The 26,400-nt window shown below is 45.2% G+C and overlaps 1 protein-coding gene across 5 annotated transcripts in view; it reads right to left on the reverse strand.

Moving 5' to 3' along the window:
• Window positions 1-26,400, reverse strand: part of CAMK1D (calcium/calmodulin dependent protein kinase ID) — a 417,445-nt gene that overhangs the window by 52,949 nt on the left and 338,096 nt on the right. For all 5 annotated transcript variants that reach the window (XR_003795816.1, XM_029237212.1, XM_029237213.1 and 2 more), the window contains exons 4-5: window positions 9,162-9,300; window positions 4,702-4,828 (exon numbers count right to left, since the gene is read on the reverse strand). Coding sequence is in view for 4 of the 5 variants with exons in the window: in XM_029237212.1 (XP_029093045.1) it covers window positions 4,702-4,828; window positions 9,162-9,300 (266 nt within the window). In the remaining variant the exon portion in view is untranslated. The remainder of the gene's footprint in view (window positions 1-4,701; window positions 4,829-9,161; window positions 9,301-26,400) is intronic.

Raw genomic sequence — 26,400 nt, forward strand, 5'->3', positions numbered from 1 at the left:
AGTGCTCCCAAGCACAAGAAGGCTGCGCCTTATGGAGAAAACGCGTGTCTGATAAGCTTCACTTAGGCGCGAGTTACAGCATTGTCAGCCTAAGCTCAACAGTAATGAATCAGCAACGATGTTAAATAAGGCGCCACTGGACAGAGATACACATATAACAAGGTCAAGTATCGACCAGCTGATGACAGGGCTGGGACTAGAGACCCGCAGGAACCCAGCCCTGTATTTCCCCTGGGAGTGGGACTCAGGGTCTGCCCGTTCAGTGCTCACAGTGACTTTATAGGACAGAACTGCTGTGCAAAACGAGAATCTCCCCTCAAGGCCTGACTCCTATTCCAGCTGCCTTCCTGACCTCACAGACGTTATCAAATCCAAACCTGAACCCCTGGTGATACTTCTGCAACGTTCTCCCCCCATATCTTAATTAAAGGCAACTGCACCCTTCCAAGGACTCAGGCCAAAACCCTTGGAATTACCCTTGACGTCTCTTTCAAACCCTACTTCTGGGTTTTCAGAAAATCTTGATGACGTCACCTGCACATCATATTCGGAATCCCACAGCGTCTCATTACTTCCACTCTGCCAACCTGACCCAGCCCCGACCATCTGTCGCCTGGACGACTCCAGAGCCTTCTAACTGGTCTCCTTCTTTCCACCCTGGCCCTGTCCCCCCTGCCACCTCTCCTTATCCCAGCTTGTCCCCCACAGGGATCTTGGTGAAATTTGGATCATGTCACCCGTTACCTCAGATCCCTCCAGCGGCTTCCAGCTACCCATGGTCGTGACAGCGACTTCTAAGTCCTGGTCTGCACATGCCCTGCCCTCTGCTTCTCAGACTTCCTCCTTTCTCACCCTGCTCCTGTTGCTCCTCCCACACTCCTGCCCCAGGGCCTTTGAACCATCCTTGGAAAGCTCTTCCTCCCAATAACGGCATGGCTGGCTCCTTCACTGCAATCATATCTTTACCCCACTGTCACCTTCTTACTGAGGGCTGCCTTGATCAGTGTAGTTAAAATGACAACCCCCTACACACACATACACAGACACAGACACACACACACACACACAGACACACACACACTTCCTATTGTCTTTCCTGCTTTATTTTTCTGCATAGCACTCATGTCCATCTAAGATACTAATTAATATATTTAGCTGTCTGCTTATAGCCTGTTTCCCTCTCACTCAGATGTAAGTACCACGAGGCTGAGGATTTTTACCTGTTGTTTTTTCTTTCTACTGATGCATCCCCAGTGCCTAGCACAGAAGGTAGGCACTAAATAAATAATTCTTGAATGGGGCATAATGTAGCACTTACCATACATTATTCAATTTACCTGTTAGCCCTCTCTCACACAAGACTGTGAACATTCTGAGGTCAGAGACTCTATCTAATTTGTATTTGTATTCCTAACACCAAACTCCTGTGCATGACACATAACAGGAATTCAATAAACACATGCTGAATGAAGAGAAGGGGAGCAGAGAAATAAAAAATCGCTCATGTTTACGAAGCTTAGGTTTTTATTGAATTCAACAAGCATCTGTGCAAAGATGAGTAAGCCAGAGCCCCTGCTCTAGTGGAGAGGGGGAGAGACACGGATAAATATGGAAGCTGATGCAATGCGGTAAGAAAAGGAAAAGAACCAGGATGACAAAGGAGAGGATGGATGTTGGGAAAGTAGTCAAAAGAGGGTCGTGTAGGGCTTCCCTAGTGGTGCAGTGCTTAAGAATCTGCCTGCCAATGCAGGGGACATGGGTTCGAGCCCTGGTCCGGGAAGATCCCACATGCCATGGAGCAACTAAGCCCGTGCGCCACAACTACCGAGCCTGCGCTCTAGAGCTAACGAGCCACAACTATTGAGCCTGCGTGCCACAACTACTGAGCCCGCGTGCCACAACTACTGAAGCCCGCATGCCTAGAGCCCATGCTCTGCGACAAGAGAAGCCACGACAATGAGAAGCCCGCGCCCCACAATGAAGAGTAGCCCCCGCTTGCCATAACTAGAGAAAGCCCGCGCACAGCAACGAAGACCCAACACAGCCAAAAATAAAAACAAATAAATAAATTTAAAAAAAAAACAAAAAGAGGGTCATGTAAGCTCTGGGCTTTGATGGCCGAATAGGAGCTTGCCATGCAGACTGTTGGGGAGAAACAGCCTAAGCTCAGCTGCTCACTGCCCAAGGCATGTCTACATAGACACAAGCTCCCCAGTGTTGCCCCTTTCTTACTCTAAAAGGTCCCCCAAGAATTTGGTGCTCAATAAATGTGAACAAACAGAATTGCTATATTCCCATAGTCCTCCTTTTCCCCCTCTTCACTCCAAGAAAACTCTGTATCTGACAACAAAATTACCCGATGGCTCCACTTGCCACCATTTAGGGTAAAAAAGCAAAGGCCACATCCAAACACCAGTCCCGGTTCCCAGACTCATCAGGGACTGACATCTAAACACAACCAGACCACTAGGATGGCAGCCACTTAGAAACCCAGAGAAGCTGCCATTCCACAAGCTCTGTCAAAATGTAAAAAAGCGAAAATCAATTCAGAAAGTGCTAGAGCTTTCCAACGTCAGAGCCAAATATGAGAAGAGTACGATGCATATGTAAATATGCACATTCTTTGTCAGAGCCACGTCCTGAAGCAGGAGCTGGGCGGCTACAGCATCCTCAGCTTCCTCGCCCGGCGTGGCCTGGGCAGCAGCCCCTGCGGAGCAGAGCAAAGCCATTCCAGCCAGGAGGCTGGACCCCATGACCTCACAGGCCTGTCCATTTTCTGATGCCTATGACTCACCATGGTTGGAACCGGCTGTCTTCCTCCCTGTCTTTTAAGAGAAATGAGAATAAGCTTGTCTCATTCATTTTTATTTGCCGCTTGCCTGGTGGCTTGGACTGGACTGGAGAAATTCCACACACACACACACACACCGCTCACGCTCACATTTCCACCCACGGCCCCCACCTCAGGGCACACACGTGTCTACACGTGCATCTCACACCACAGCTGCTGATCCAAATCCTCCTGATGGAGTCCAAGCTCTTCCTGAAACCATGACTTTTCTCTCCTAGAACGGGGACTGCTCACCCTGCCATGCATCTCCATCAGATGTGCTGGCTTCGCAAACACGATCAGAACCATCTCCCCTTCTGTATCTAGTGCATACACACAACCCAGGGACAAAATTCCTGGGTACTGTGACAGTCAAGAGCTAACAGGTACTGACCACATCTTTTCCTCCCCTCCCACATTTATACCATCTTGATCTCCTCCTAAATCTGTGGCTTCCTTCCCTTCCCCTCATTTTAGTCTCTATTCCCCTCAAGTCTGTTCTTTTCTCCTGAGTTCCTTTAAAAGTGCAACAGCTGTGACATTAACAGTGATGACTTAACGCCCATTATCATGCAAGCACTTGGAGGGCCCTGAAGTGCCTCCGAGGTCTTTCGAAGTTTCTGACCATGCTCTGGGCCCCAGACCCGTTTAGCATGAGGCCTGCTTCCCTCAGCCTGCCTGGGAAGGTCACGTGGTTGTATCCCCAAACAAACAGGAATAACATTGGTCATATAACATCACCTCCTCTCCTTCAGGGCAGGCTTACTGTTCTCATTAAGAAAAGCCATCATGGTCTGTATGATGAGAATTCAGCCTTGGTCTCCATTTTCTCAAAGCCTCTTCCAGTCTCAGTTCGTCCTGCTCTTAGACCTTCCTAGCTTGTACTCACTCCCTCCCCAGCACAAGCTGGTGCCTCTACCTGGAACTCTGTCCCCTGACTTTCCCATGGTTGGGGCTGCTTCGCGTCATGAAGGCTAATGCCTGAGTCTCCTCCTGTCCCCTTAGCTGTCCCAACCCCTCTTCACACCTGTCATTCTATCATACACTCCCGTTTTGTCTTCTTCACAGCATGTAAGATCTGAAATGCCCCTGTTCACCTGTTTCTTTTCTGCCTGTCTCTCCCAACTAAAAGGTCAGCTCCACGAGGGCAGGTGTTCCGTCTCATTCACTGTCTTCACCCCAGTGCCTAGAACAGCATCTGGTACATAGCAGGCACTTGCTGGATGAATGAATACAGTCATGTAAATGGAAGCCTCGATAACTTCGTACACAGTTCTGATGGCCTTTCTCTGGGCCCCCAGAAGATGGAAGTTGAGTCTCAGTATGTGTTCAGATCTGCCATAGCATTTTCTGCATTCTGAGTGTCAGGGACAAAGGATCTCTGGGGTTCTGATTTTAGAAAAAACTTTAATTCTTGGCTTCTCCAGGACAGATCAGGGTTGGCTAATTAAAGAGAGTGACTTGGTCAAGGTCTGAACCAGATTCCTTCTATCAATATTTTCTTTCTACGTGTTTCTATCTCAACATTTTGTTTTATGTGTGTTTGCACCTTATTGTCATCCCACATGTCACTGTAAATCATTTAAAAACATAGATACACATGACATATTTCTGGTCTTAGAACCTGGGAATTCACCCAAATCAATTCCTGGCCTCCACACCGGCCCACACCCAAATCAAACGGGATTTCCACCCAACGATTAAAAGGTTTCAGGGGAAATTCACTTCCCTTCAAACTCATTCCAGTGTCTCTCAATCTTTTATTCCTCCCTCAAGGGAAACGAAGGCAGCTGTGATCACGTGCCAGGCTCAAATGCTTAAGACAAGCGATCAGGTTGACAAGTGGGAAAACACACACGCGCAGTCCTTACCGACATAGCCTGGGGTCCCACAGGCTGTGGACATCACGTCTCCTTTGCCCTCCATTTTGGACAATCCAAAGTCACTGATCATGATTTTGGACTCTTCATCCTGACTGTAGTACAACAGGTTCTCAGGCTAAAAAGAAATGTAAAAAAAAAATCTGTTTTAAAAGCTGGGTTACTTGTGGGAGCCTCACCAAACCACCAAAACTCAATGACAATGGAAGAACAGACTTGACCTTTAGACACAGTAAATGCCTTAAGAAAAGCAGTGTTTAGTGAAAACAATGCAGGGTGCCTTATATAGTATTGGGCATTTATGGATTTTCAATAAATGTGAGCCCCTTTCCCTTATTAGTATTTTCTCTACTTAAGAACAATGAACCATATATTGAGGCAACTAGAAAGCAGATGCCTCTCAGACTTGTCAATTCATTTCTTGGGTTAGGGGCACAGAGATTCCCAGAAAGAAAACTGTCTTTGCAGGTGCTATTCGGTTTCTTTTTTCTGACCCTTGTCAGCAACCTGTCTCCAACCTAAGGGTCTCTCTCCCCGCCCTAAGGGACGTCCTGTGTCCATAGCTCGGGCACATGCACTGCACTTCCCCCTATCCTGGGCCAGCTGATATCCGAGCGCTCCGCTCCCTGGGAAACAGGGGGAGGTCATCACGGAATGAATCGGAGGCGGAAGATCTAGAGCTTTCTAGCCATGCGTCCTTAAAAGCTCTGTTTCTGTAGAAGACGGGTCAAGATGGTTCCTCGTTTGCTTCCCTGACTGTAAAATGTCAGAGCTCAGGCAGCAGTAATGCACGACATGCAGCAAAGGTCCGATTACAGCTCCCGTTTCCACCCTAAGTCTGTACATCAGTGGCACCCCCGTGGTGTCTACATGGGAGGGGCTTACGGATGGCAATCCTGGGGTAAACCAGGAGACAGCAAAGTTTCGTTTGTATGACATCTTGTGGAAAATTGGGGAATCTGGTTGTGTCTGGCAAAAAATGGGGGCGGGGCTTATGGAGACGGAGGGAGATGTTGAGCAAGCATCCCCCCACCCTTGCAGTAATTTTCCATCCACGACCCCTCACTCTGCTCAACGGCTATACATCCCCATGTGTCCTTGCCACATGTGCAGTGGAGCCCAATTCTCTCCCCTAACGCAATGCCCCTCTTGCAGGAGTCTTGAATAAAGCCTTCCTTACCATTTTAACATGTGTCAGGACCATTTTTTTCTTTAACTGAACCCCAAGGAAAAGAATACTACCCCTCACTCAAAATAACATGACACATCATTCACAGTGACTTTAATCCTGTGGATGAAGCATAAAATTAGAAGAAAATCAAATGCATGCTTGAGGGTGCTTTCAATTCCTTTTAAACTAGAATAAAATGAGCCAATCAATAGTAGAAACAACAACACTTAGAAAGCAGAGGAAATAATCTAACCAAACAGTGCACGTGGTTCATGGTTTCTCTGAATGTTTAGGGATTCGCCTTTGATGAACAGTAAGAATCCAATCATGGGTGCAAAGAGAATATTTTTTTAAAGTTTCTGATTTTATGACTTCCTGTCCCAGTACTTCTACAGCTGTAAAGTCAAGGATCTCATGCTCCTAGACAAGGCTGCATCCAGGCAGGAGACAGCCTAAGAGCCCAGAATCTCTCCTGATACCTTCCTCCTACAGGAGATGCATTTGGATCAGTAAACTGCTCTTCTGAAGGGCAATCACCAAGGAGGGTTCAGTGGACTGGTCATTCTCAGCTTAGGTCAATACTTTTACTCACCTCAAGGCTTAGTAAGCACAGCAGGGCTTTACTTGCGGGGAGGGGTGAACAGGGAAAAAGTGGGAGGGAAGATGGGCTCAGGGATGATGTGGGTGGAGGCCCCCACTAGGCAGTAGGAGGGCTGTGAGGGGTGGAGGGACAGGAGGAGGGAGGGGATCTTACAACGCTTCCTGGGATCCTATGAGGCCCAGGACTCACTGAAAAATTATTTTTCTGTATTTTACGGCATCTTTGCAAGACAATTTGTGGCCAATACTCGACTTGGGATGTCAATTCCAATGCTTGTTCACATAACAAGCTTCTAAAAGATCTGAATCAACACTTCCTGTAAAGTTCATGTTACCTATAGTCATACTCCTGATCCAGTATTCTCAACTGGGGACAATTTCGCCCCCCAGGAGACATTTGGCAAGGCCTAGAGACATTTTTTGGTGGTCAAAACTTCAGGACTGGTACAGGTATCTAGTGGGTAGAGACCAGGGACGCTACTAAACATACACAGGGCAGCCTCGCACAGCAAAGAATGATCCAGCTCCAAAGGGCAACAGTGCCTAACAGGAGGAGGCAACAGTGGACATTTCGCTTGTTTTGAAAAAAAGACAACTGATCATCGTTAGCAGCTTCTGGGTCAAGAAAACACAAGAATACCTTTCTGAAGGGAGAAAGAGGTATAGCCACCTGTGGGGGTAGGGTAGCATCTCAAATTGTGCTCTAATCTTACATTAACCCAATCGTGTTCTCTATTGCTCTGGCCTCTATCACAGAGTTTAATTTTCTTAGAGGTTTACGAAAATTTAATTCCTGAACCCCAACTTCCTCCACATAGATCAAACTTCTTTGTGCCTCTGAAAAGAGACCACAAAAAGGTCCTAAAATGGTAACATTCTATCCACAATTACAAGCCTGGTGATCTTAAAGTTCTACAGGCTGGGAGCTGCATGTACTTCTCCAAAAGCGTTACCTGTGTGTAAAAAACATGATCTCCCATAAAGCCAATCCATCCATGACCCCTCACTCTGCTCAACGGCTATACCTCCCCATGTGTCCTTGCCACATGTGCAGTGGAGCCCAATTCTCTCCCCTAATGCAATGTCCCTCTTGCAGGAGTCTTGAATAAAGCCTGCCTTACCATTTTCTAAGGGGGAAATAAACACTGCCCACCTAGGAAATGGCTTACCTGCTTAGAAATGATTTCTAGTAAGTACACCACATCACATCTCTACGGTCACTAAACTAACTTGTTCAGGAAGAGCTAGCTGCCTGCTGTGGCCTGGAAGCACAGAACCGGCATTTGGTGAGGGCACAAGAGAGCAGAGAAGGCACGGCTGCCTGGTACAGAGGCACCAGGTCACCTTACCTAGCCCTTACCTGGCCCTCTGAAGGACCTGCAAGTCCTGAAGATGAACTACTTGTGCTCACAGCCCATTTCACCCATCAGGAGGCTAGCAAAGGCTGTAAGAAGTCCATCAACGTCCTCAAATACCCTCGTCCAGCAGTTCTCCAAGTGTGGTTCCCAGGCCAACATCAACATCATCTGTAAACCCCTTAGAAATGCAAGTTCCCGGGCCCTGATGCAGACCTGCAGGATCAGAACCTCTGGGGTAGAGCCAGCAATCTGTTTTTACAAGCCATCCAGACAATTCTGATGTAGGCTAACATTTGGGAGCCACTACCCTAGTCAATGGAAAGTGATTAACATGGAGAAAAGCAAAAACTTCACAGTGAATTCCTATGAAAGGAAAAGCCACACCATTTTATACCTTGACAGCCAGTACCAGATAACGGCCAGATGTTAACATTCTGTTTTAACACACGTTTACCATTTATTCCCTAAATTGATTTAGATTGCCCGTAGTTGTGTATAGCATGGCTTCAGTACAATATAATCCCTGTGTTTCTGATAGGAGTGGTGAGTATGTGTGCTGGGGTGAGATGTCTATCTTGACTGGTGCCGTGAGTTCTAGGGGCTGGACCTATAACTGCTGTAGAATGAAGCCACTTTATAGCCTCGGGTCAACAGCGCAGATTTTTTTCTGTTCCTCAAATTGATATGTTCGATACCTACCCTTGGTACTATGATACCTACCCTTCGGCATCCACAGAGGCCCCTGGGCCAAGGTAACCAAGGCCCAGATCCTTCAATGCTATTGGTGAAGGGTGAGTATTTCAAAACCTCATAGGGAAAAGATAAGAATGGAACCGACAGGACATTGGGAGAAGGCTGTAACTGTATGTCATTTAACCCATCTTTCTGGATAACCTTTTATTTCCTTTCTCCCTCGCCTCACACCCTCTATCTACTGCTCCCTTTCTTTCATATGGTGGGTTGCACTGAAACAGGGCTGGAATTGGGAAAAGACTGGAGAACTGCACTGGGCAATCTTCATGGCATCCATGTCTTGAACAAAATTACCCTTTAGATAAGTCTGAAGCAATACACAACCTACCTCCCCATGGCCCTTTCGCTGTACAGTGGTTATTAAATGTCCCAAACAATGGCCAGCCCCGTTGATCTTCATCATCTTTCAAGCTACCTCTGGGTCCCAAAGACCCTGACGACTAACAGTACACAAAGCCCACCGTATCTACATCAAGGCAACCTCATCCCTCCTCTGGAGCCAATCTGCTCCGACAGGTGCATTGTGGGTTGGAAAGCAACTGGAGGGTGTTGCTAAGCGACAGCCTCACCTTGAGGTCCCTGTGGACAATGCCCATTCTATGGAGATAGTAGACAGCATCCAAGACCTGGCGGATCAGAGTGCTGGCATCTTTCTCTGTGTAAAATCCCTTCTCCACTATCCGGTCAAACAGCTCTCCACCAGATACACTGTTAAAAAAAAAAAAAGAGAGAGAGAACAAATCAGTATAAGTTAAAAAAGACGTGTTAAATTTTTCAGTGAAAACTACCAATAAGACCTTTCAATATGGTGAAAGACCCAGACTTTATTTCAAAAATTAATCCAGGGCTTCCCTGGTGGCACAGTGGTTGAGAGTCCACCTGCCGATGCAGGGGACGCGGGTTCGTGCCCCGGTCCGGGAAGATCCCACGTGCCGCGGAGCGGCTGGGCCCGTGAGCCATGGCCGCTGAGCCTGAGCGTCCGGAGCCTGTGCTCCACAACGGGAGAGGCCACAACAGTGAGAGGCCCGCGTACCGCGCAAAAAAAAAAAAAAAAAAAAAATCAATTTTCAGATTTAAATGTTGCCCCCTTATTCCCCAGAAGCTATATCAGGGCAGTGTTTCTATGTCATGATGGTACAGATGGTCCAGGACGAAATAAAGTAAATAAAAATCAACCAGGATCCATGGACTGGCCAGGCCTGAGAAGTTTCTCTTGGCCTTTGCCTCCATCCTGCTGGGACAGCATTAACTCAGCATAACCTTCCAGAATATCAGCATCATCAGTTATAGGGTGATGACACTGGATAAGATGCCTCCTTTGCATGCGAGTATAGCCTTAAAGGTTTGGGCGGTGGGAGGGGTGCTGTGGGCAAAGCAGGAAGCAGCCAAAAGGACGTCCGGGTTCTTGACCCAGTTCTGCTCCTAAGATGCTGAGAGGATGGGCACTCCTGGAATCTTTGCACCTCATTCTTTTTATCTGTAAAATGAGGTAGTTAATCTAGTCAACCACTCCCTGAGAGGCATCAGAGCCTTAAAGCCACTTGCGATTTACAAAAAGAGATAGAAGAACGACACTCCATTACATTGTTTTACTTTGGTTTTTGTTGAGAATATTTCATTTCAATTTCTTTGAATTTCAGATTGCATTACCATTTTTGTTTTTTGTATTTATCAAAAGGGGACCTAGGTCGCTAAAGGTTAAAAAGCCTTGGTGGACAGAGACCCTTTCAGCTCTGAGATTTGATGTTGCTCTGAGTTGAACAAAGTAACAGAACTGTTAAATTCTGAATAGAAACAATTCAACTGATACCTTTGCCTTCAAATTCTTGGAGTACAGGCTTCTCTAAGAAAAACGATGCTTTGTGCAAATAATTAAGCCATCCCTTGAAATTAGCTTCAAGGGATATATCAGCACTATTTTAATAAAAGAGAAAAAAATTTTCCAAAAACAAAATGAAAAAGGTGTATGTGAAATATTAAGATCATAAAAGTTTCACAAACAACTTTTACATCTTTAAAAGACAGGCCCCAGGAGTGACACACACACATACACTAACACACAAAGCTATGATTCATTTTCTTCAAGTCAACGCAATTAATGTTCAGTAACTGAGCCACTGAAATGTTCTTTTCAAAAAAACTAATAAAACACAATTGCAGCTATAAAAGTCCTATGTATTAGAGTCTTTCCCATTACATATAATCATTCCAAGCCATACTGCGCTTGCATAATGTCTCATTTCCAAAGCAAACTGAGCAATCTAGATAAAAGAAGAAGGACGCTCAGGAGAAATAAAAAGCAATTCAAAGAGTGAAAAGAAATACAAACAGGGGAGCAACTACATCCTGATGACCATGTTGTCTACATTAACCACCCTTAGGTAAGCCCAGATCCCAAGACATTCCCTCTCAGCAACTCACATCGAGTTCTCGCCACTCTTCATTTTTCTGGAACCTTCTTCCAATGATTTCAACGGAAGAACTTTGCAGAGCTTGAGGATGTATTACAGGAGATGCACAGTTGCCAGGGGTAGGGAGAACCTGTGTGCATTCACTTGGAGGCATTCACTTCACTGAATCATTTATTCAGTCATTCATTCCATGTGTACTGGGCACCCATTAGGCGCCAGCCACCCTGTGCAGCTGGTGCCAATCAAGGCGGCATTAGCTGCGCCGGAGGAAAACCCTGTCTTGATTGTGCCCCTCCTTATCCCCTACATCAGCCCACCTTCAATAATGACACCACTTACTAGTGTTCCAGTGCTTTCTTACCGCTGGGCTGCCTGCTACTCATATCCTCTGCAAGGTGCTGGAAGCCCTCGAGCAACAATGCTCACCCCTGGGACTTCCCTGGTGGTCTAACAGTTACGACTCCGCATTCCCAATGCAGGAGCAATCCCTGGTACGATCCCTGGTCAGGGAACTAGATCCTGCATACCACAACTAAGACCCAGCACAGCCAAATAAATAAATAAATAAATAAATAAATAAATAAAGCTCACCCCTTCCTTCACCTCCCACCCTTAGCACTCTGTGACCTGCACTTTGCCAGATCCCTTCCCTCCCTCAAAACTGATCTTTCCTGCTTCCCATTCTCTCAAAGTCCACCTCTCTGCAATGTGATATAAGGTATTAATAGCCATTGAATAATATTTTCACTGTGATAGGTCAGCAATGCAATAAGAATTGAAGCATTAGAGTTGAAGTTTAAGATTCTCCTGTCACATGTAGTGTCAGGGTCTCAATTTTCTGCACATTTAGTATTTCACTTCTTAAATTCCAAACTGCACCAGGGATTTATCTTTCTGAACATTGCTCAGAAAGAATGTCATTTCCTTAGAAACAGAAAGAATGTCATTTCCTTAGAAACCAAGGAACAGGGTGAAAGTTTAAAAAACTTGCCAATAAAAAATGTAACAATACTGATAAAAATACCTTAAAGTTTGTAAATCACTTTATACTTTCCAGAAATCTCCTTAAGCACACATTTCAAAAGGCCATTCTTACAGACTGAATGTTTGTGCGCCCCCATCCCCCAATTCATATGTTGAAGCTCTAACTGTCCCCCTCCCCCAAACTGTGTGATGGTATTTGGAGGTGGGAATTTACGGAGGTAATTAGGTTTGGTTGAGGTCATGAGGGTGGGGTCCTGATGATGGAATTAGTGTCTCCATGAGAAGAATAAGGGACACCAGAGAGTTTTCTTTCTCCAAGCCATGTGAGGACCTAGTGAGAAGGCGGCCATCTGTAAGCCAGGAACAGAGGCCTAACAGGAACCAAATGTGCCAGCACCTTGATCTTAGACATCCCAGACTCCAGAACTGTGAGAAATACATCTCTGTCCTTTAAGCTGCCTAGTTGCTGGTATTTTGTTATGACAGCCTGAGCTAAGACACCCAATCATTTTCAAAATCACTTGTGAACAACCAGAATCCCAGAATCACTGATAAGGAAATAAATTTAGAATTGTGGCAAGGGGCCTGTCTCATTTTCAGGCTGGCAGGACACGTGAAGGTTGGGGTGGTGGGCTGCTGAGCTGACAGGTTGTTTGCTTGAGTCAATATCCTTCTACGGCAAGCTTCCAATGTGTGCGGTTTAAAGGTCCTCTTTAGAAATGGAGCTCCCCAATGAAAACACGCAAAGCATCAGAATGTAGTTGGAAGGATCAGGGGTCAGGTGATTGGAGAAAAGGAATAGGACCATAATAACAGGTCAATAAATAAAATTACTTAATGGCAGCTATGGGAGAGAGGTTCAGCTTTAGGGGGATGTAACTATACAGAAGGAAACTGGCTACCAAAGACTGAGGGAGAAGAAGACAGGAATATGGTTTGAAAAATTCTCTACTCCTCTCAATTTGAACTTGGACATTTATTTAGAATAACCTGCCTTTGCAGTGAACTTGGGTTTGCTCAGTCTCTGATCTCCCTTGCCTATTACACTGCACTGCTATCACTGTATGTGAATCTTAACTATGCAAAAACCAAATAGTTGGACGTAATGATCTCAATAAAATTTGTTTACTTGCAAAATTTTAAGTAATGCAAATCTCTTCAAATTAAAAAATAGTCAAGAAACAGATTTTCAGAGTTGCTGGATCAAGTAAACTAAGTTTTGATTCTGTACTGTAATATATTCTGTAATGTACTATTATATACAACTTTGTCAGTATACCATGCATCCACTGTTAATACTGGGCAAACCATGTTGTTTTTTACATGCACTTGAACTTCTCCATCTGATTTTGGTAGATATTTTCCTCTTATTTTAAGATTTACTGCTAATTATAGTCTAAAATGTTTTACATCTTACATCACCCACACGTTCATTCAAAAATGGTACTTGTGCTAATGCTGAAAAATGGGCTCCAAAAATCTATTCCTCTAGGAGTTAGATTTAATAAAATATGAAGAAGGCCAGTGGAAACCAGAATATGTCACCCTCAAATATGCCTCTTCGACATAAAATTATTCTGAACTGAAGGCAGTTAAGAAGCAAGTAAATGTAAAAGAAGCTCCCACTTTTCTGTCTGAAGGCAGGAAATAAATTCTCCTTTCACTGGAGACAGACTCTTATCAGCCCAGAGTGAAACTGGCAAGCAAACCATGTTCAACTAACCCTTATCATCTTCGTTACACGTCTTCACCATTTACTACCCCTATTACAAACTCCTTTGTCTTGTCCATTTTTCACAAATTTATTGTTTGCCTAAAAGGTATAAAAGCTTCCTGCTCTGGTCACTTCTTGAGGTCTTCATTCCCTTGTGAAGCCTCCTGTGGATATGTAAAAATTCAATAAAATTTGTTTGCTGTTTTTCCTATTCATCTGTCTTTGTGAGTTTCATCTTCAGATCCAGCCAGGGACCATCTGAGGGTTAAAGAAAAAAACTTCTTCCTTCCCAAAAAGGCCAAATAGTATAGTGCTGTGCTATTAATATTAGAGACAGGAGTCTGAGAAGTATTAGTGCTGATACCGGGGATGATAAAAAGCAGTGTTACAGCAGATATGCCCTGAAATTCACAAGAATGTCAGATAACTAGGCAGCGCCAGTGTTAAAGACCCGGGAGACGTGGCTACAGGAGCCACATGGCTTAATGTGCCCCAGAGCAAGGCTGGTTAAAAATGCGTGTTTTCTAAGAACGATTTCCCCTATTTAATCCTAAGGGGAAGGCAGTCCTGAAACATACAGGTTGTGATTGAGAGGCTGCAAACAAAGCATTTTTCAACTGTGAAACCCCAAGGCCCAGATGACAGAAATTTTTTTTTCACCCAGCGTGGAGAAAGATAAAGACCATCAGTCTTTGCCTCAATCGAGTCCCAACTTGGCAGCCCCTGGAACTTCCTTCCTCCCGTGCAGGGCACCCGCCGTCCCTCTGCCCCTGATCCTCACGACTTCATGTGTCTTTGGTGCCCTCACCCTCTGCTCCTGGGGGGACTCTCTCACCCACTCTGGGACGATTAAGGGTTTATTTCATGAAAACTTTGTCCTCAATATTTCCCTCCTTCAACAAATCCCACTTTAATAATCAAAATACCTTTATTCTCAGAATTCAGTTTCGCAACATCTTCCCAGCCTCAATCTGTTCAGAAATTTCCAAAACACAAACACACGCCTCTCCGTGGAATGGGGCAGAGAAATGTAACCCCTTGTGTGCCACTGCATTTTGATTCTGGCTCTTTTCCCTTCTCAGTGTCTGGGTGTTGTGGACTGAATTGTGTCCCCCAGCCCCCAATTATTTTATGTTGAAATCCTAACAGCCTCCCACCGCCCCTCCCCCTCCCACCCCAGCCAAAGTACAACTCAGAATGTGACTGTACTTGGAGATGGGGCCTTTAAAGAGGTAATTAAAGTTAAATGAGGTCATACAGGTCTAGTGAGAGAAGACACCAGGGATGAACACAGAGGCTGGGCCCCGTGAGGACACAGTGAGAAGGCAGCTGTCTGCACGCCAAGGAGAGAGGCTCCAGGAGAAGCCAAACATGCCCACACTCTGATCTTGAACTTCCAGTCTCTAGAATGCTGAGGAAATAATTTCTGTTGTTTCAAGTCACCCAGTGCGTGGTATTTTGTGATGGCAGCCCAAGCAGACTGTCCACATTTGTGTACCGTATCTTTGAATGTATACTCTGTTTATATTTTTTTCAAGGTTTATTGGGGGAAAACATTTTTGCTGCTTTACTTGCATTGTATGCCTTTTTATTCACCTAATCAAATAGTCTTGCATCGTGATAAACTACGCTGTCCCTGTTTCCAAGGGGTACACAGGCCAGTGTGTATGGGGGGCAGGTGACCAAGATACACAGAAAAGAAAAACACAGTACAGATGTTCTGATGTTGAAGGGAGAGGGGGTGAAGGTGTTTTGGAAGACCGCAGAAGGCCAGGGGACAGGGCAGGAAAAAGTGAATCGGAGCTGTCTTAAAGGAGGAGCAGTATTTAGTCAAGTGGAGAAAAGTCCAGTGGGCAGGCAGAGTCCAGTCATTTGAACGATCATGAAAGGAGTTTTTGCTGAATTAATTTTCAGGGAAATAGAATCAATGAAAGAAGCATTAAGTGAGCACCTTCTATAAGCCCACCACGTGGCATGCAGTTAGTCTCTATTTGGGGAGCTGCAAACTAAGTTGAAGTTGACCATCAAGACCACTAGCAACTAATGACTTGCCAGGCTGTGATCCAGGCTGGTTGACCACAGGACGTCGTAGACGGGAGAAATCCGTGGTTAGAGAAGGTTCCTGAAGGAGGTATCTGAACTTCCTTTGTGTCCTCAGTCTAGCACAGCACTCACTGAATGGCAGAAAAGTGCTGGCTGATTCCTGAAGGAAGGCGTTAGGAGGAAGATCATGACAGGCAGGGAGAAGAGGGAGACGCAGGAATGGACAAGATAGGCAAAGAAGCCGGACTTATCTGGAAGATGTGACCGGTGAGGATGAGTCAAATCGCGAAGGATTCTGGAAACCACGCAGCAGAGGCTGGATGGGCTGCACTGGACCGCACTTGATTCTAAGCTGCTTGTGATCCAAGGCAACCCACTTCTGAGAGAGATGCTACTGAGTGTGTGACCTTCTGTGCGTGTGGGCATGGAGGGGAGGGACACCTTGGAACCAAAGTCCTTTTGCAGGGTGTGCACCCTGTCCTCCAAAGCAGGTCTGTCCCTGCCATCCTGGAGGCCTACTGCTTTTACAGTCTCGGTCCTGCAGGCTTCCTACCACTTTTAGATGTGCTCACAAGAGCACATCTAAAATCCATTCCTCCAACTCCACGTCAACCAGCTCTGTAGTGTGCACTGATCTTCCATCCATCCAGGCAACAACTTTCACTGCCTTTGGTGGGGCCTCAGTGATTCCTAACAATCACCTCTCCCTGTTTTCCAACTATGCCCCTCCAGCTCCCATCCAGCTGCCCCTCAAGGCTGGCCAGGAAAAATGTGGTCACAGCCAAAACAATGGGTAAGAAAGAAGTGAAGGTGTTTTAATTTTGTATATGAAACGTGCTTGACGAGACTCTGATAGAGAAATCCTACTTTTGCATTACTCAAGAAAAGGATGAAAAGATTTGTCGAAAAAAACTATTAGCACGCTCAAGATTAAAACAGCTAATCTCTGCCCTCACCTGTCCACACTCCAAAAAAAGAGAAGTTAATTACAAAATCGTTTTTATGGGCCCAGCACGCTTCCACTGCACTGCCCTGCTACAAATCAGTTTTACATTTTTGTATTCTAAGAGGGCAAAGCGTGTCTTATCCATATTGAATCCCCAGGATTTATGACTTATATTCTAGCGAAGGAGGAAGAGAAAGGAAATAAGTGAACAAATAGGTAAATGTGAAACATTCAGAGAGTTCAAAACGCTGTGGGGAGATAGAAACAAGCCTGAGATGAGTATGTGGTGGAGCCACTTTTATGTGGGCTCCGAGATGGCCCCACTGGATGACAGGGAAGAGCCAGCCCAGTGATGATCCGGGAGAGCTTCTGGGCAAAGGGCTGAGCTTGTCCTAAGACCCTTAGGACAGCACAGGTCTTTCTTAAGGTATTTGGGGACCAAAAGCAAAGTCATGGTGACTGGAATCTGGTGGGCAGAGTAGAGTGGTTGAGAGAGACGAAGGCTCAGGTCATGCAGGGCCATGTGTTATGGGTTGAATGTTTATGTTCCCCACCCACCCCCACCAAATTCATATGCTGACCTAACCCACAAAGTGATGGTATTAGGAGGTAGAGCTTTTGGGAGGTAATCAGGCCATGAGGGTGGAGCCCTCATGAATGGGATTAGTGCCCTCATCAGAGACCCCAGAGAACTAGCTGGCCCTACTTCCACGTGAGGACACAAGAAGTTGGCAGAACCTGGAAGAGGGCTCTTACCAGAATGCAACCACCCTGGCACTCTGATCTTGGACTTCCAGGCTCCAGAACTGTGAGAAACAAATTTCTGTTGTCTATAAGCCACCTGATCTATGGTACTTTGTTATGGCAGCCCAAATGGAAGAAGAGGCCATGTAAACTAAGATTTAAACAGGGGGTCTATTCTACATCAGATGAGGTATCATTGGAAGGTTTTCAGCCAGGAGACAGGGGAACTGGTTTACAAAAATCACTCTGGCTGCCTGCAGTGTGGACAATAGGTTATAGAGCAAGAGTGGAAGAAGGCAGATCATTGCGGAGCCACTGTAGTGATCCACGTGACAGAGGCTGGTGGCTCAGCTTGGGAAACACTGGAGTCTAAGAGAAGTATACAGACATGAGGTATGTTTTCGAGACACAGTAGACAAGACTAACTGATGAAGATGATATAAGGCATGCTGGAAGGAGAGGAATCAAGAACGTCTCCTAGATTTTTGACTTGAGGAACAACAGCTAGATTATTTGAAAAGGGGGTCCCTGGTGAAAGAGCAAATTTGGAGGGGTTAAAAACAACTAGGGCAGTACTGACCACCAGAACTTCCTGTGATGGTGGAAATGCTTTTGATCTGCAATCTGACGTGGTGACCACCACTCACAGAGAGCTACGGTGCATCTGAAATGTGGCTAGTGCAACTGGAAAACTGACTTTTAAATCTTATTTAATTTTATTTAATGTATTAACTAATGTAAATAGCTCCATGGCACTACCATATTGGACTGCATAGATCTTGAGCCTTGGGTAGGATATGGAAGTCTGAGATGCCTGTTGGATGGAGATGTCAAGCAGGTAGCCATAGATACGAGCCTGAAGGTCCTGGGCAGGATTAGGGCTGGAGTTCAAAACTAGCAAGTCATCAGCATGCACATGGTCTTCAAAGCCAAGAGGGTAGACCTGATCCCCGGGGAGTGTAGCTGGATAAGGAAAAGGCGTCTGAGTGCTGGGGATGCCAACACTCAGATAAGGATGAGCCAGCAAAGGACCAGACAGCAGTAGGAAGCAAAGGAGGCGTGTGGGGCCATGGAAATCAAGGAAAAGGGTCTAGTCTACCCTGACAGATGCTGCTGAGAGATGAGGGCAGACAAATGTCCACTGTATTTACGAAGATGAAGATCAGGGCTGGAGGCGAAGAGCTGGGAGTCATCGGCATATGAGATGCTTCTAGACCTTGGGACTGGAGATGTCTGAGTACAGGATTGGCCTATTTGAGCCTCATTTTCTCAACTATACAAGGGGGAATTATGCCTGATCTAAGAATTAAGTGAGGGGACTTCCCTGGTGGTCCAGTGGGTAAGACTCTACGCTCCCAATGCAGGGACCCCAGTTTCAATCCCTGGTCCGGGAACTAGATCCCACATGCATGCCGCAACTAAGAAGTCCACATGCCGCAACTAAACATGCCACAGCAAAGATCCTGCATGCCAGCGCAGGCAAAATAAATAAATAAATTAATTAATTTTAAAAGAGGAAAAGAATTAATTGAGACAATGAAGGGAAAATCCCTAGGCAGACTCCTGGTGTGCGGCAGTGTTTTGTAAATATCGGTGCCCTTCTCCCTTTTCTGCAGGGGATAGGGGGGCGGGCAGGAGCCAACCACTGACTGACAAGGGATCGGTGTGAAGGGAGCTGCTAGAAACAGGGAGTTGCAGTGTGAGGAGGGTGACGTAGGGCTTCAGGCTGAACAGGCAGGAGAGTCCCCTGCTCTCTTCTCTGCTCCGTGCAGACAGGCTGGGCTTTTTGAAGATATCCACGCACTTGATTAGGATGGAAATCTGTGACAATGTCAGCCTTCTTAGGTAATCTCACAACTTTGTATTGTGACTTCCGTCTGTATTAATTAGATGCATTTCTATAACCTTCTATAATGAGGACTCGCAATGTGAGGGTCAGAACGTTTTTGACCTCCGATGGCACATTTCCTGAGATGTTCTAGGTTAATGAAATACTAATAGATGTGCCACAGCCCCAAGCAGTGACCGTGTGGTAGAACGTACACAGTATGGGCTTTATATTAACAGATGTTCTTCAATATATCAAATATAATTTTTGGAAAAATTCTGTAATGAAATGTTTGTTACATACTGGCCTTCCCACCATTAGTTCCAATGAGGAAAATTTCACTTGGCAACAATGTTTTTTCTTTTGCAATTTTCTAGTATTAAAATAATTTTGCATTCCTTGAGTAGATAACAACTGGAAGAGATTGGAGACGGCTCTGGAATAGGTCTGGAGTATGGCGTGGTTACAGGTGGTCCGTAAAATTGCTAACTCCCATGTAGGGAATTGACAGTTGGCTGTTAATCACAGCTTTGCCTATCTTGGGTGAGTTTGCTCAAAACTAACGGAGAACAACTATGAAATTTTACATATGCTCAGAGATTCAGAATCTAAAGACAACTTGATGGGGTCCCAATTTTATGACAAGCCTAAAAAATGCATTTAATTCCTTTGTCCAGCTTTAATTTATTATATGTATTTATATTCATTCTAGTGTTTCTCAGCCAATCTGTACTGAAAATCTTACAGCAGATGCATGCGACAGCACATGCTTTCAGGTAATATGAGAAAGGTCTAACAGTGCCTTCAAAAAAACACAACCAAAATAAAAATGGTCTACCTGTTGTTCAGACTTCATTAAGTCTGCGGAGTTCAAGTTCACTCTCTATCAATAGCATCGACAAACGTACAAGATCACAGCTGCCCACTGTAGGGTCCCCTGGCTCTGGGCCACCTTTGTACCTGTTGAATCCTCACGTATTTTTGTCTTTCTAATTCCCACTCATCATTTAGATCCTAGCTTGAATATCACTACTTCAGAAAAGCCTTTCCTGATCCCCAGACCAGATTAGGTCCTCCCTTCCCCCTGCCCCATTACATTCTCTCTCAGCATCTGTATTTCTGCCCAGCACTCATCAGGTAGAATCGACTGTTGGCATATTTGTCTGTGTAATGCTTGTCTTCCTACTCTGCCCCTGCCTATTCCAGACTGTGACGTCCACGAAGGCAGAGGCAACGTCAACCTCTTCACTGACGCTGTTTTACAGGACCTGGCCAGGTACCTGGCACAGACAAAAAGCTAACCAAACAGATGTTGAATAAAGAGAGATTCTGCACACACATACACAAAAAACAAAACAGTGTATGGGATCTGGGTGTAGCTGGGCATGGCATACACAAGCAGTCGTGCAAATCCTCAAAGCTCATGCCACGGAGGGCACAACAGAAGTGCTCTGAGGCCCACCTCATCCATCAACCCACCCATCCATCCATCCACAATTCTCCCAGGCACCTAAACTTGCTACTGGTTTGCATGCTCTACCTACGTCTCTCCAATCATATCTCCCCTTGACCTCTACTGCTTTGCGTTTTGCTTTTTTGCCTGGAAGAGGCACCCTCACTGAAGGATGTTCCAGGGCCCCCGACGCACCCAGTGAATGGTTCTCCCACCTGGCTGGTCCTGGCTTTGCCCAGGTACCCTGAGCAGCTGAGACTTTGTAAATTCCCCTCAATAGAAGATTACCTAAAAGCAACTAAATAAGAGAACGCTTCAGCATATTTTTATAATGATCCATTTAAAAATCATGTCAAAAATCCCTTTAGAATAATTTGCTGAAGGGTGAGTTATGAGTGATATAGAGCAGGGTGTGGGGACAGAGTGACCCCCAGGGTGTAAGTGCCTGTCTGGTACTGTCATGACCTAATCCGTGCCCCAAGGACTGGATGGGGCGGATCAAAACAGACCAAAGCCGTTTGCAGAACGAAAGCAGTGAAGCCATCAAAGTTTGCTGTCGTTTGCGAATTTTGATTGATAACTGTTTTAAACATTCCCTTGTAATTGCGCAAATATACATCATACACTGAAATGGCTTCTTCAGTTAATTTGCTCTTTTAGAATGAAGATAATGAAACAAACCAGGTTCCAGACATTTCACTAAAGTATCCACTATTGCTCTCTCTCACTCTCAAATTCCTCCAAGTCTCAGAATATATAACAAAACCTCCACTCACAGACTCACATATTTCCCATGTGTTCTAGTCCCTTATTGGGCAAAAAGAATTCTTGCTGATGGACTTCCATTTTTTTCTAGCACCCATACATTTACCCTCTACATGTAGCAGAGTGAAATAAGATGTATCACGACATTGAATGTGATCACTGCAACATATCTGAAGATAACATGACAACCTACAAAACCTCATTATGGTTTTATTAAGTATGAGCCTTAACATAAAAACAAAGAAAGGTTTTTTCCAAAGTGAGTAGGTCTCCTAAAGATGGATACCACTAACCCCGAGGAATGAAGAGCTGCCTTGTGAAAACCATCCTGAATCTGGGAGGTAATTTACTACCTCCGAGGCACCATGCCCGAAACGTACGAGCTGCCTTTAAACAAAGATTGACAGTCAAAGTGTGGATAACTGGTAAGACCTAAAGTTCATGCTTTCACACCTGAAAGTATCTCCTTATAAAAACAAATTGTTTGTTAAAATAAGAGTATGAAACTTTAGTTACAATCAAATTTAATAGAGGAAACAGAAGTCATGGAAAGGATTCGGGCCTCTTCAGGCCACTCCTCGCTCATCATCCATCACCGCTAATGAACATTTGGGGCCTCTCCCTACTCTGTCTGCTGCCAGCAGGAGCTTTGAGACGTGGGCGCAGTAAAGAGCCCTTTCTGGTGGTCTGTGTATATACAGCCGCTGTCCTTGTCACCAGAAAAATCACTCTGGTCAGCCAATGACCCCATATCAGAAGCTTGTAGCAACTACCAGTGTTTTTTCAGGTTCCAAAGAGAAAGCTCCTTCCAGGAACTCTCTTCTTTCCCTCTTCATGTCCTCAGGGGGGACTCCAAGCCGCACACCCTGCCTGCCCGTCCCTTTCCTGACCCTGAACCCGAGTCCCTGGGTTCACATGAGCCTCCTACGTCTTCCCCCCTCTGCTCTCGCAATGTCTGGGCGTGGATGGCTCTTCACTGCTGCAGCTCCACAGCAGACCTCTGACAGAATTATTCCTTTTTCAAGATTATTCTGAAAGGCACACCCAGCATGCTTGCTTTTGAACTGTTTAAAAAATACATTTAACAAATAAGAAAAGTTTAAATATGAGCTGTGAGGAGTGAAGAGAGGAATTAAATTGCATTGTCCTGGGCCAGACCAGAAGCCAGGATAATGTCTTAGCTTCCCTTTGCTGCATCTCTGACTGAGGTTTTGATGGCTGATTTTATTTGTCAGTTTGACTGGAACACAGGGTATCCAGGTATGTGGTCAAATGTTATGCTGGGTGTGTCTGTGAGGGTGTTTGGGGATGAGATTAACATTTGAGTTGATGAACCGAGTAAAGGACATTGCCCTCAGCAATGTGGATGGGCCTCAACCAATCAGTTGAAGGCCTACATAGAACAAAAAGGTTGAGAAAGAGGAAACTCCTCCTGCCTGAATTCCTTCTAGTTGAGCATTGGTATTTTTCCTGCCTTTGGACTTGAACCAAAATGTCGGCTCTTCCCAGGTGTTGAGGCTTTGAACTACAACTACACCACTGGCCCTCCTGGACCTCCAGCCTGCTGACCCTCCCCTGCAGATCTTGGGACTTGTCAGCCTCTAACAAAGTGTGAGTCAGTTCCTTACAATAAATCTCATGTATGTGCACATCCTATTGGCTCTGTTTCTCTGTAGAACCCTGATGAATATATTAACTAATACAGGGACTTTGAGCTTCTGGGTCTCGGAAGCTTCCGGGAGTTTATAGGACTCCTTGGCTTAACCCCAATGAATGGCATCACCTGCTGTATTCAGGAAGATAAATTCCTGGTCTCCAAACGTAGGGACCTTGGAAGCCAACAGGTCAACCCTCTCCTTTTACCAGTGAGGGAAGTGATGCTCTGAGCTATGGCGTGACTCACCTGTGGTCACACGGTTCACAGATGGCACAGCCCCTCGGCACTGCCTCCTGGTGCCTCCTGTGAAAAGACCCCTTTCTCAGCAAGTCTAGTCACTAACCTATAAGGGAAACTGGAGAGCAGAAAAGACAGTGTGGGAAAGACTGGGAAATGAAGATTAGAATCACAGAGGTGGCCCGGAGAGGAAAACAAGAAAGAGAAGGTGGTTTCAGGAGTTGTCCATCTATTCAGAGATCCCCACTCAAACATTCTCCTGAGTGGGAATGGACAGCACGGAAAACTCACATTTCTAAGTGATTTACCACTGTTCCAACTTCCCCCTCAATTTCCAGCAAGCTTTTCTAAGATATATGAGCCCCAAGTGGGCGGATCTGAGATACAGTATCTTATGTTTTTACTTTTACAGGTAACACAGGCATCGAGCCAAATTCCAAGTGTATCTTTGATGACAAAAATGCTGCAAAGCCAATTAGAAGTCTAAAATGCTGTCCAAGTGCCAAATGGGCCCTAGGACACACCTTCAACAAAGCTGCTGGTTTTGATTTGTGGTTTTCTTGAACAAAGTTCCTTCTCAGCCTAAATTTGGCAAAACAAAAACACCAACGAAAATCCACATACAGCAACACTAAAACCCCACAACTGCCTTAGGTAGAGACTCACTTTCTTATTGTCTTCAGTACATTCTGTTTCTAGTGTTTTCACCTGGTGTGCGTGCACGCATGTGCATGCCCGTGTATTCAGAAATGACTATGAGCTCTGGTCAATCCGGGTCTTACAAATCAGCGGGTCCTCGTCAATGAGCGAGACCGGAATGGGCACCCTCTTGGTCCCTCAAGGGTCAAGCCCCTCAGCAGCGGTGGCCCCCAAACCTACTCACGGAGCACATACAATGAGGCTTTGCAGGCACAGAACTGAGAGTCTCAAGCATAGAACTCGACTTTTGTTTTTAATGTTCACATTTCTTTGCCGCCAGCATCTTTTAAAATGTGACCTTCTGTTTCATACATGCTAAGATGGCTACCATTTTAAAAACAAACAAAACAAAAAAAATGGAAAACAACAAGTGTTGGTGAGGATGTGAAGAAACTGGCACCCTCAGACATTGCTGGTGGGGATGTAAAGTGGCGCAGCTGCTCTGGGGAAAACAGTTTGGTGACTCCTCAAAAATTAAACATAGAGTGACAATATGACCCAGCAATTTCATTCCTAGGTGAACGGCAAACATTCTTCCTATTCATTTATGTTCATATAAAAACTTGCACATAAATGTTCAGGGCAGAATTATTCATGACAGCCAAATTTCCATCAGCTGATGATAAGATGAACAGGAGCGGTGAATCCGTACAAGTCATACAAGGAAATACTATTCGGCCATTAAAAGGAATGCAGTGCTCATACACAGTACAACTCTGCAAACACAGTGAAGACATTACACTAAGGGAAAGAAACCAGACGCAAAAGGCCACACATTGTATGATTTCACTTATACAAACTGTCCGGGATAGGCCATTCTACAGAGATGGAAAGTAGATGAGTGGTTGCAAAGGCTGAGGGGAAGATGAAGTGGGATTTATACCAACCCTAGAAATAGCTTAGTTTTCTGCCTTGGCCATTTAACAGACAGAATTTTCCACTCTGTCTTCGTGTATTGGTTGTATCTTCTCCACATGTGGTCTTTCTCTCCTTTCTGATGACATACAAAGGTGGTCTCTCATTGGAGCTACCTACCTCTTTTAGGACAGCCCTCCTCCTCGACTGCCTGCTGCCTACACACACCCATTTAAACCAACCCTCTGTCTCGAATACAGGTTCTTCTCTTGAGGAATAAAGCAGAAGAACTATAAAGCACACACCTTTGTCAGATGTGTTATTCTTAGACAACCTTTGGGAATAAACCACATTCTCTGGAAACAGCCTTTAGTTAATTACATCTCCCAAGGTCTCCTATCATGTGACCTCAAATAACGTTAATGGTACCTCACTCACTCAAAGGAATATGAATTTCTTTTTCATTCCTATCAATAGATCCCTTCAGCTAAAAACTTAATTGCGTTAAAACCTCACTAAAGTGATTTGCTTCAAAACATACCAGAAGTCATTTTTAAAAGGGAATATGCTAATTAGGGTAATAAAATGTTCTAAAAGTGGATTAGAGTGATGGTTGTGTAACTTGGGTAAATTTACTAAAAATCACTGATTTGTACACTTAAAGTGAGTGAATTTTCTGGTATATAATTATACTTCACTAAAGTTGTCAAGAAACAAAAAAATAAATAAGGCAGGGTGGTAGAAGGGAGGGGGGTAGAGCGGGGGGAAGTGGGTAGAGGCAGAGGGAAAGCAAGGTGGCCCTTAGGCTGACAATTAGAGGAGGCTGGGTGATGGGTAAATGCAGCGGATACTGCTGGTGTTGCCTCGTGCGCCCCCTTCAGGCCACCCTAGTCCACAGTTCTCAGAGCTGGCTGTTGAAACTGCCTTGCAACTAACTCCCCTCTGCCCTCTGCCCTGTCCTGCTTCCTTCACTCCTGGCAGATGCTGATCCCAACAGCTCTTCCCAGAAAATCACCTACCCCCAGGGCTCTGCTTCAGAACCTGTTTCCAGGGGACCAGACCTAAGACAGAGGCTTATTATACATTCTCTCTACAGTTTTAAGTGTTTAAAATTTTTCATAACAAGCAGTAAAGAACAAAACAAAAAACATACACCTAGAAGTTCCCCAAAGTGAAGTACTACAAACTCCAGGAAAATTACACCTGATATTTCACAGATGCTGTAGCCAATACTAAATCTGTCGTTCGATGAACTCTGAGTCAGAAACCTGATGCCCCATTATCAGTGTCTTCCCTGCTCTTTCATAAAGGACCGTGCAACGCATTCACCCATCTGTCCAGAAGGATGTGTTGAACTCGGAAGGGCTCTTCTTACCCTGTCTGAAGTAGTTTCAAGAGTGCCTGTCCTCGTCAAACATGAAGAAGGGAAAACAAGGAAATCTGAGAGTATGAGACCCTCAGAAAGGCAAAGA

This window comes from Monodon monoceros, unplaced genomic scaffold (genome assembly GCF_005190385.1).
Source record: "Monodon monoceros isolate NGI ecotype Baffin Bay Population unplaced genomic scaffold, NGI_Narwhal_1 Super_Scaffold_21, whole genome shotgun sequence".
Classification (NCBI taxonomy): Eukaryota; Metazoa; Chordata; class Mammalia; order Artiodactyla; family Monodontidae; genus Monodon; species Monodon monoceros.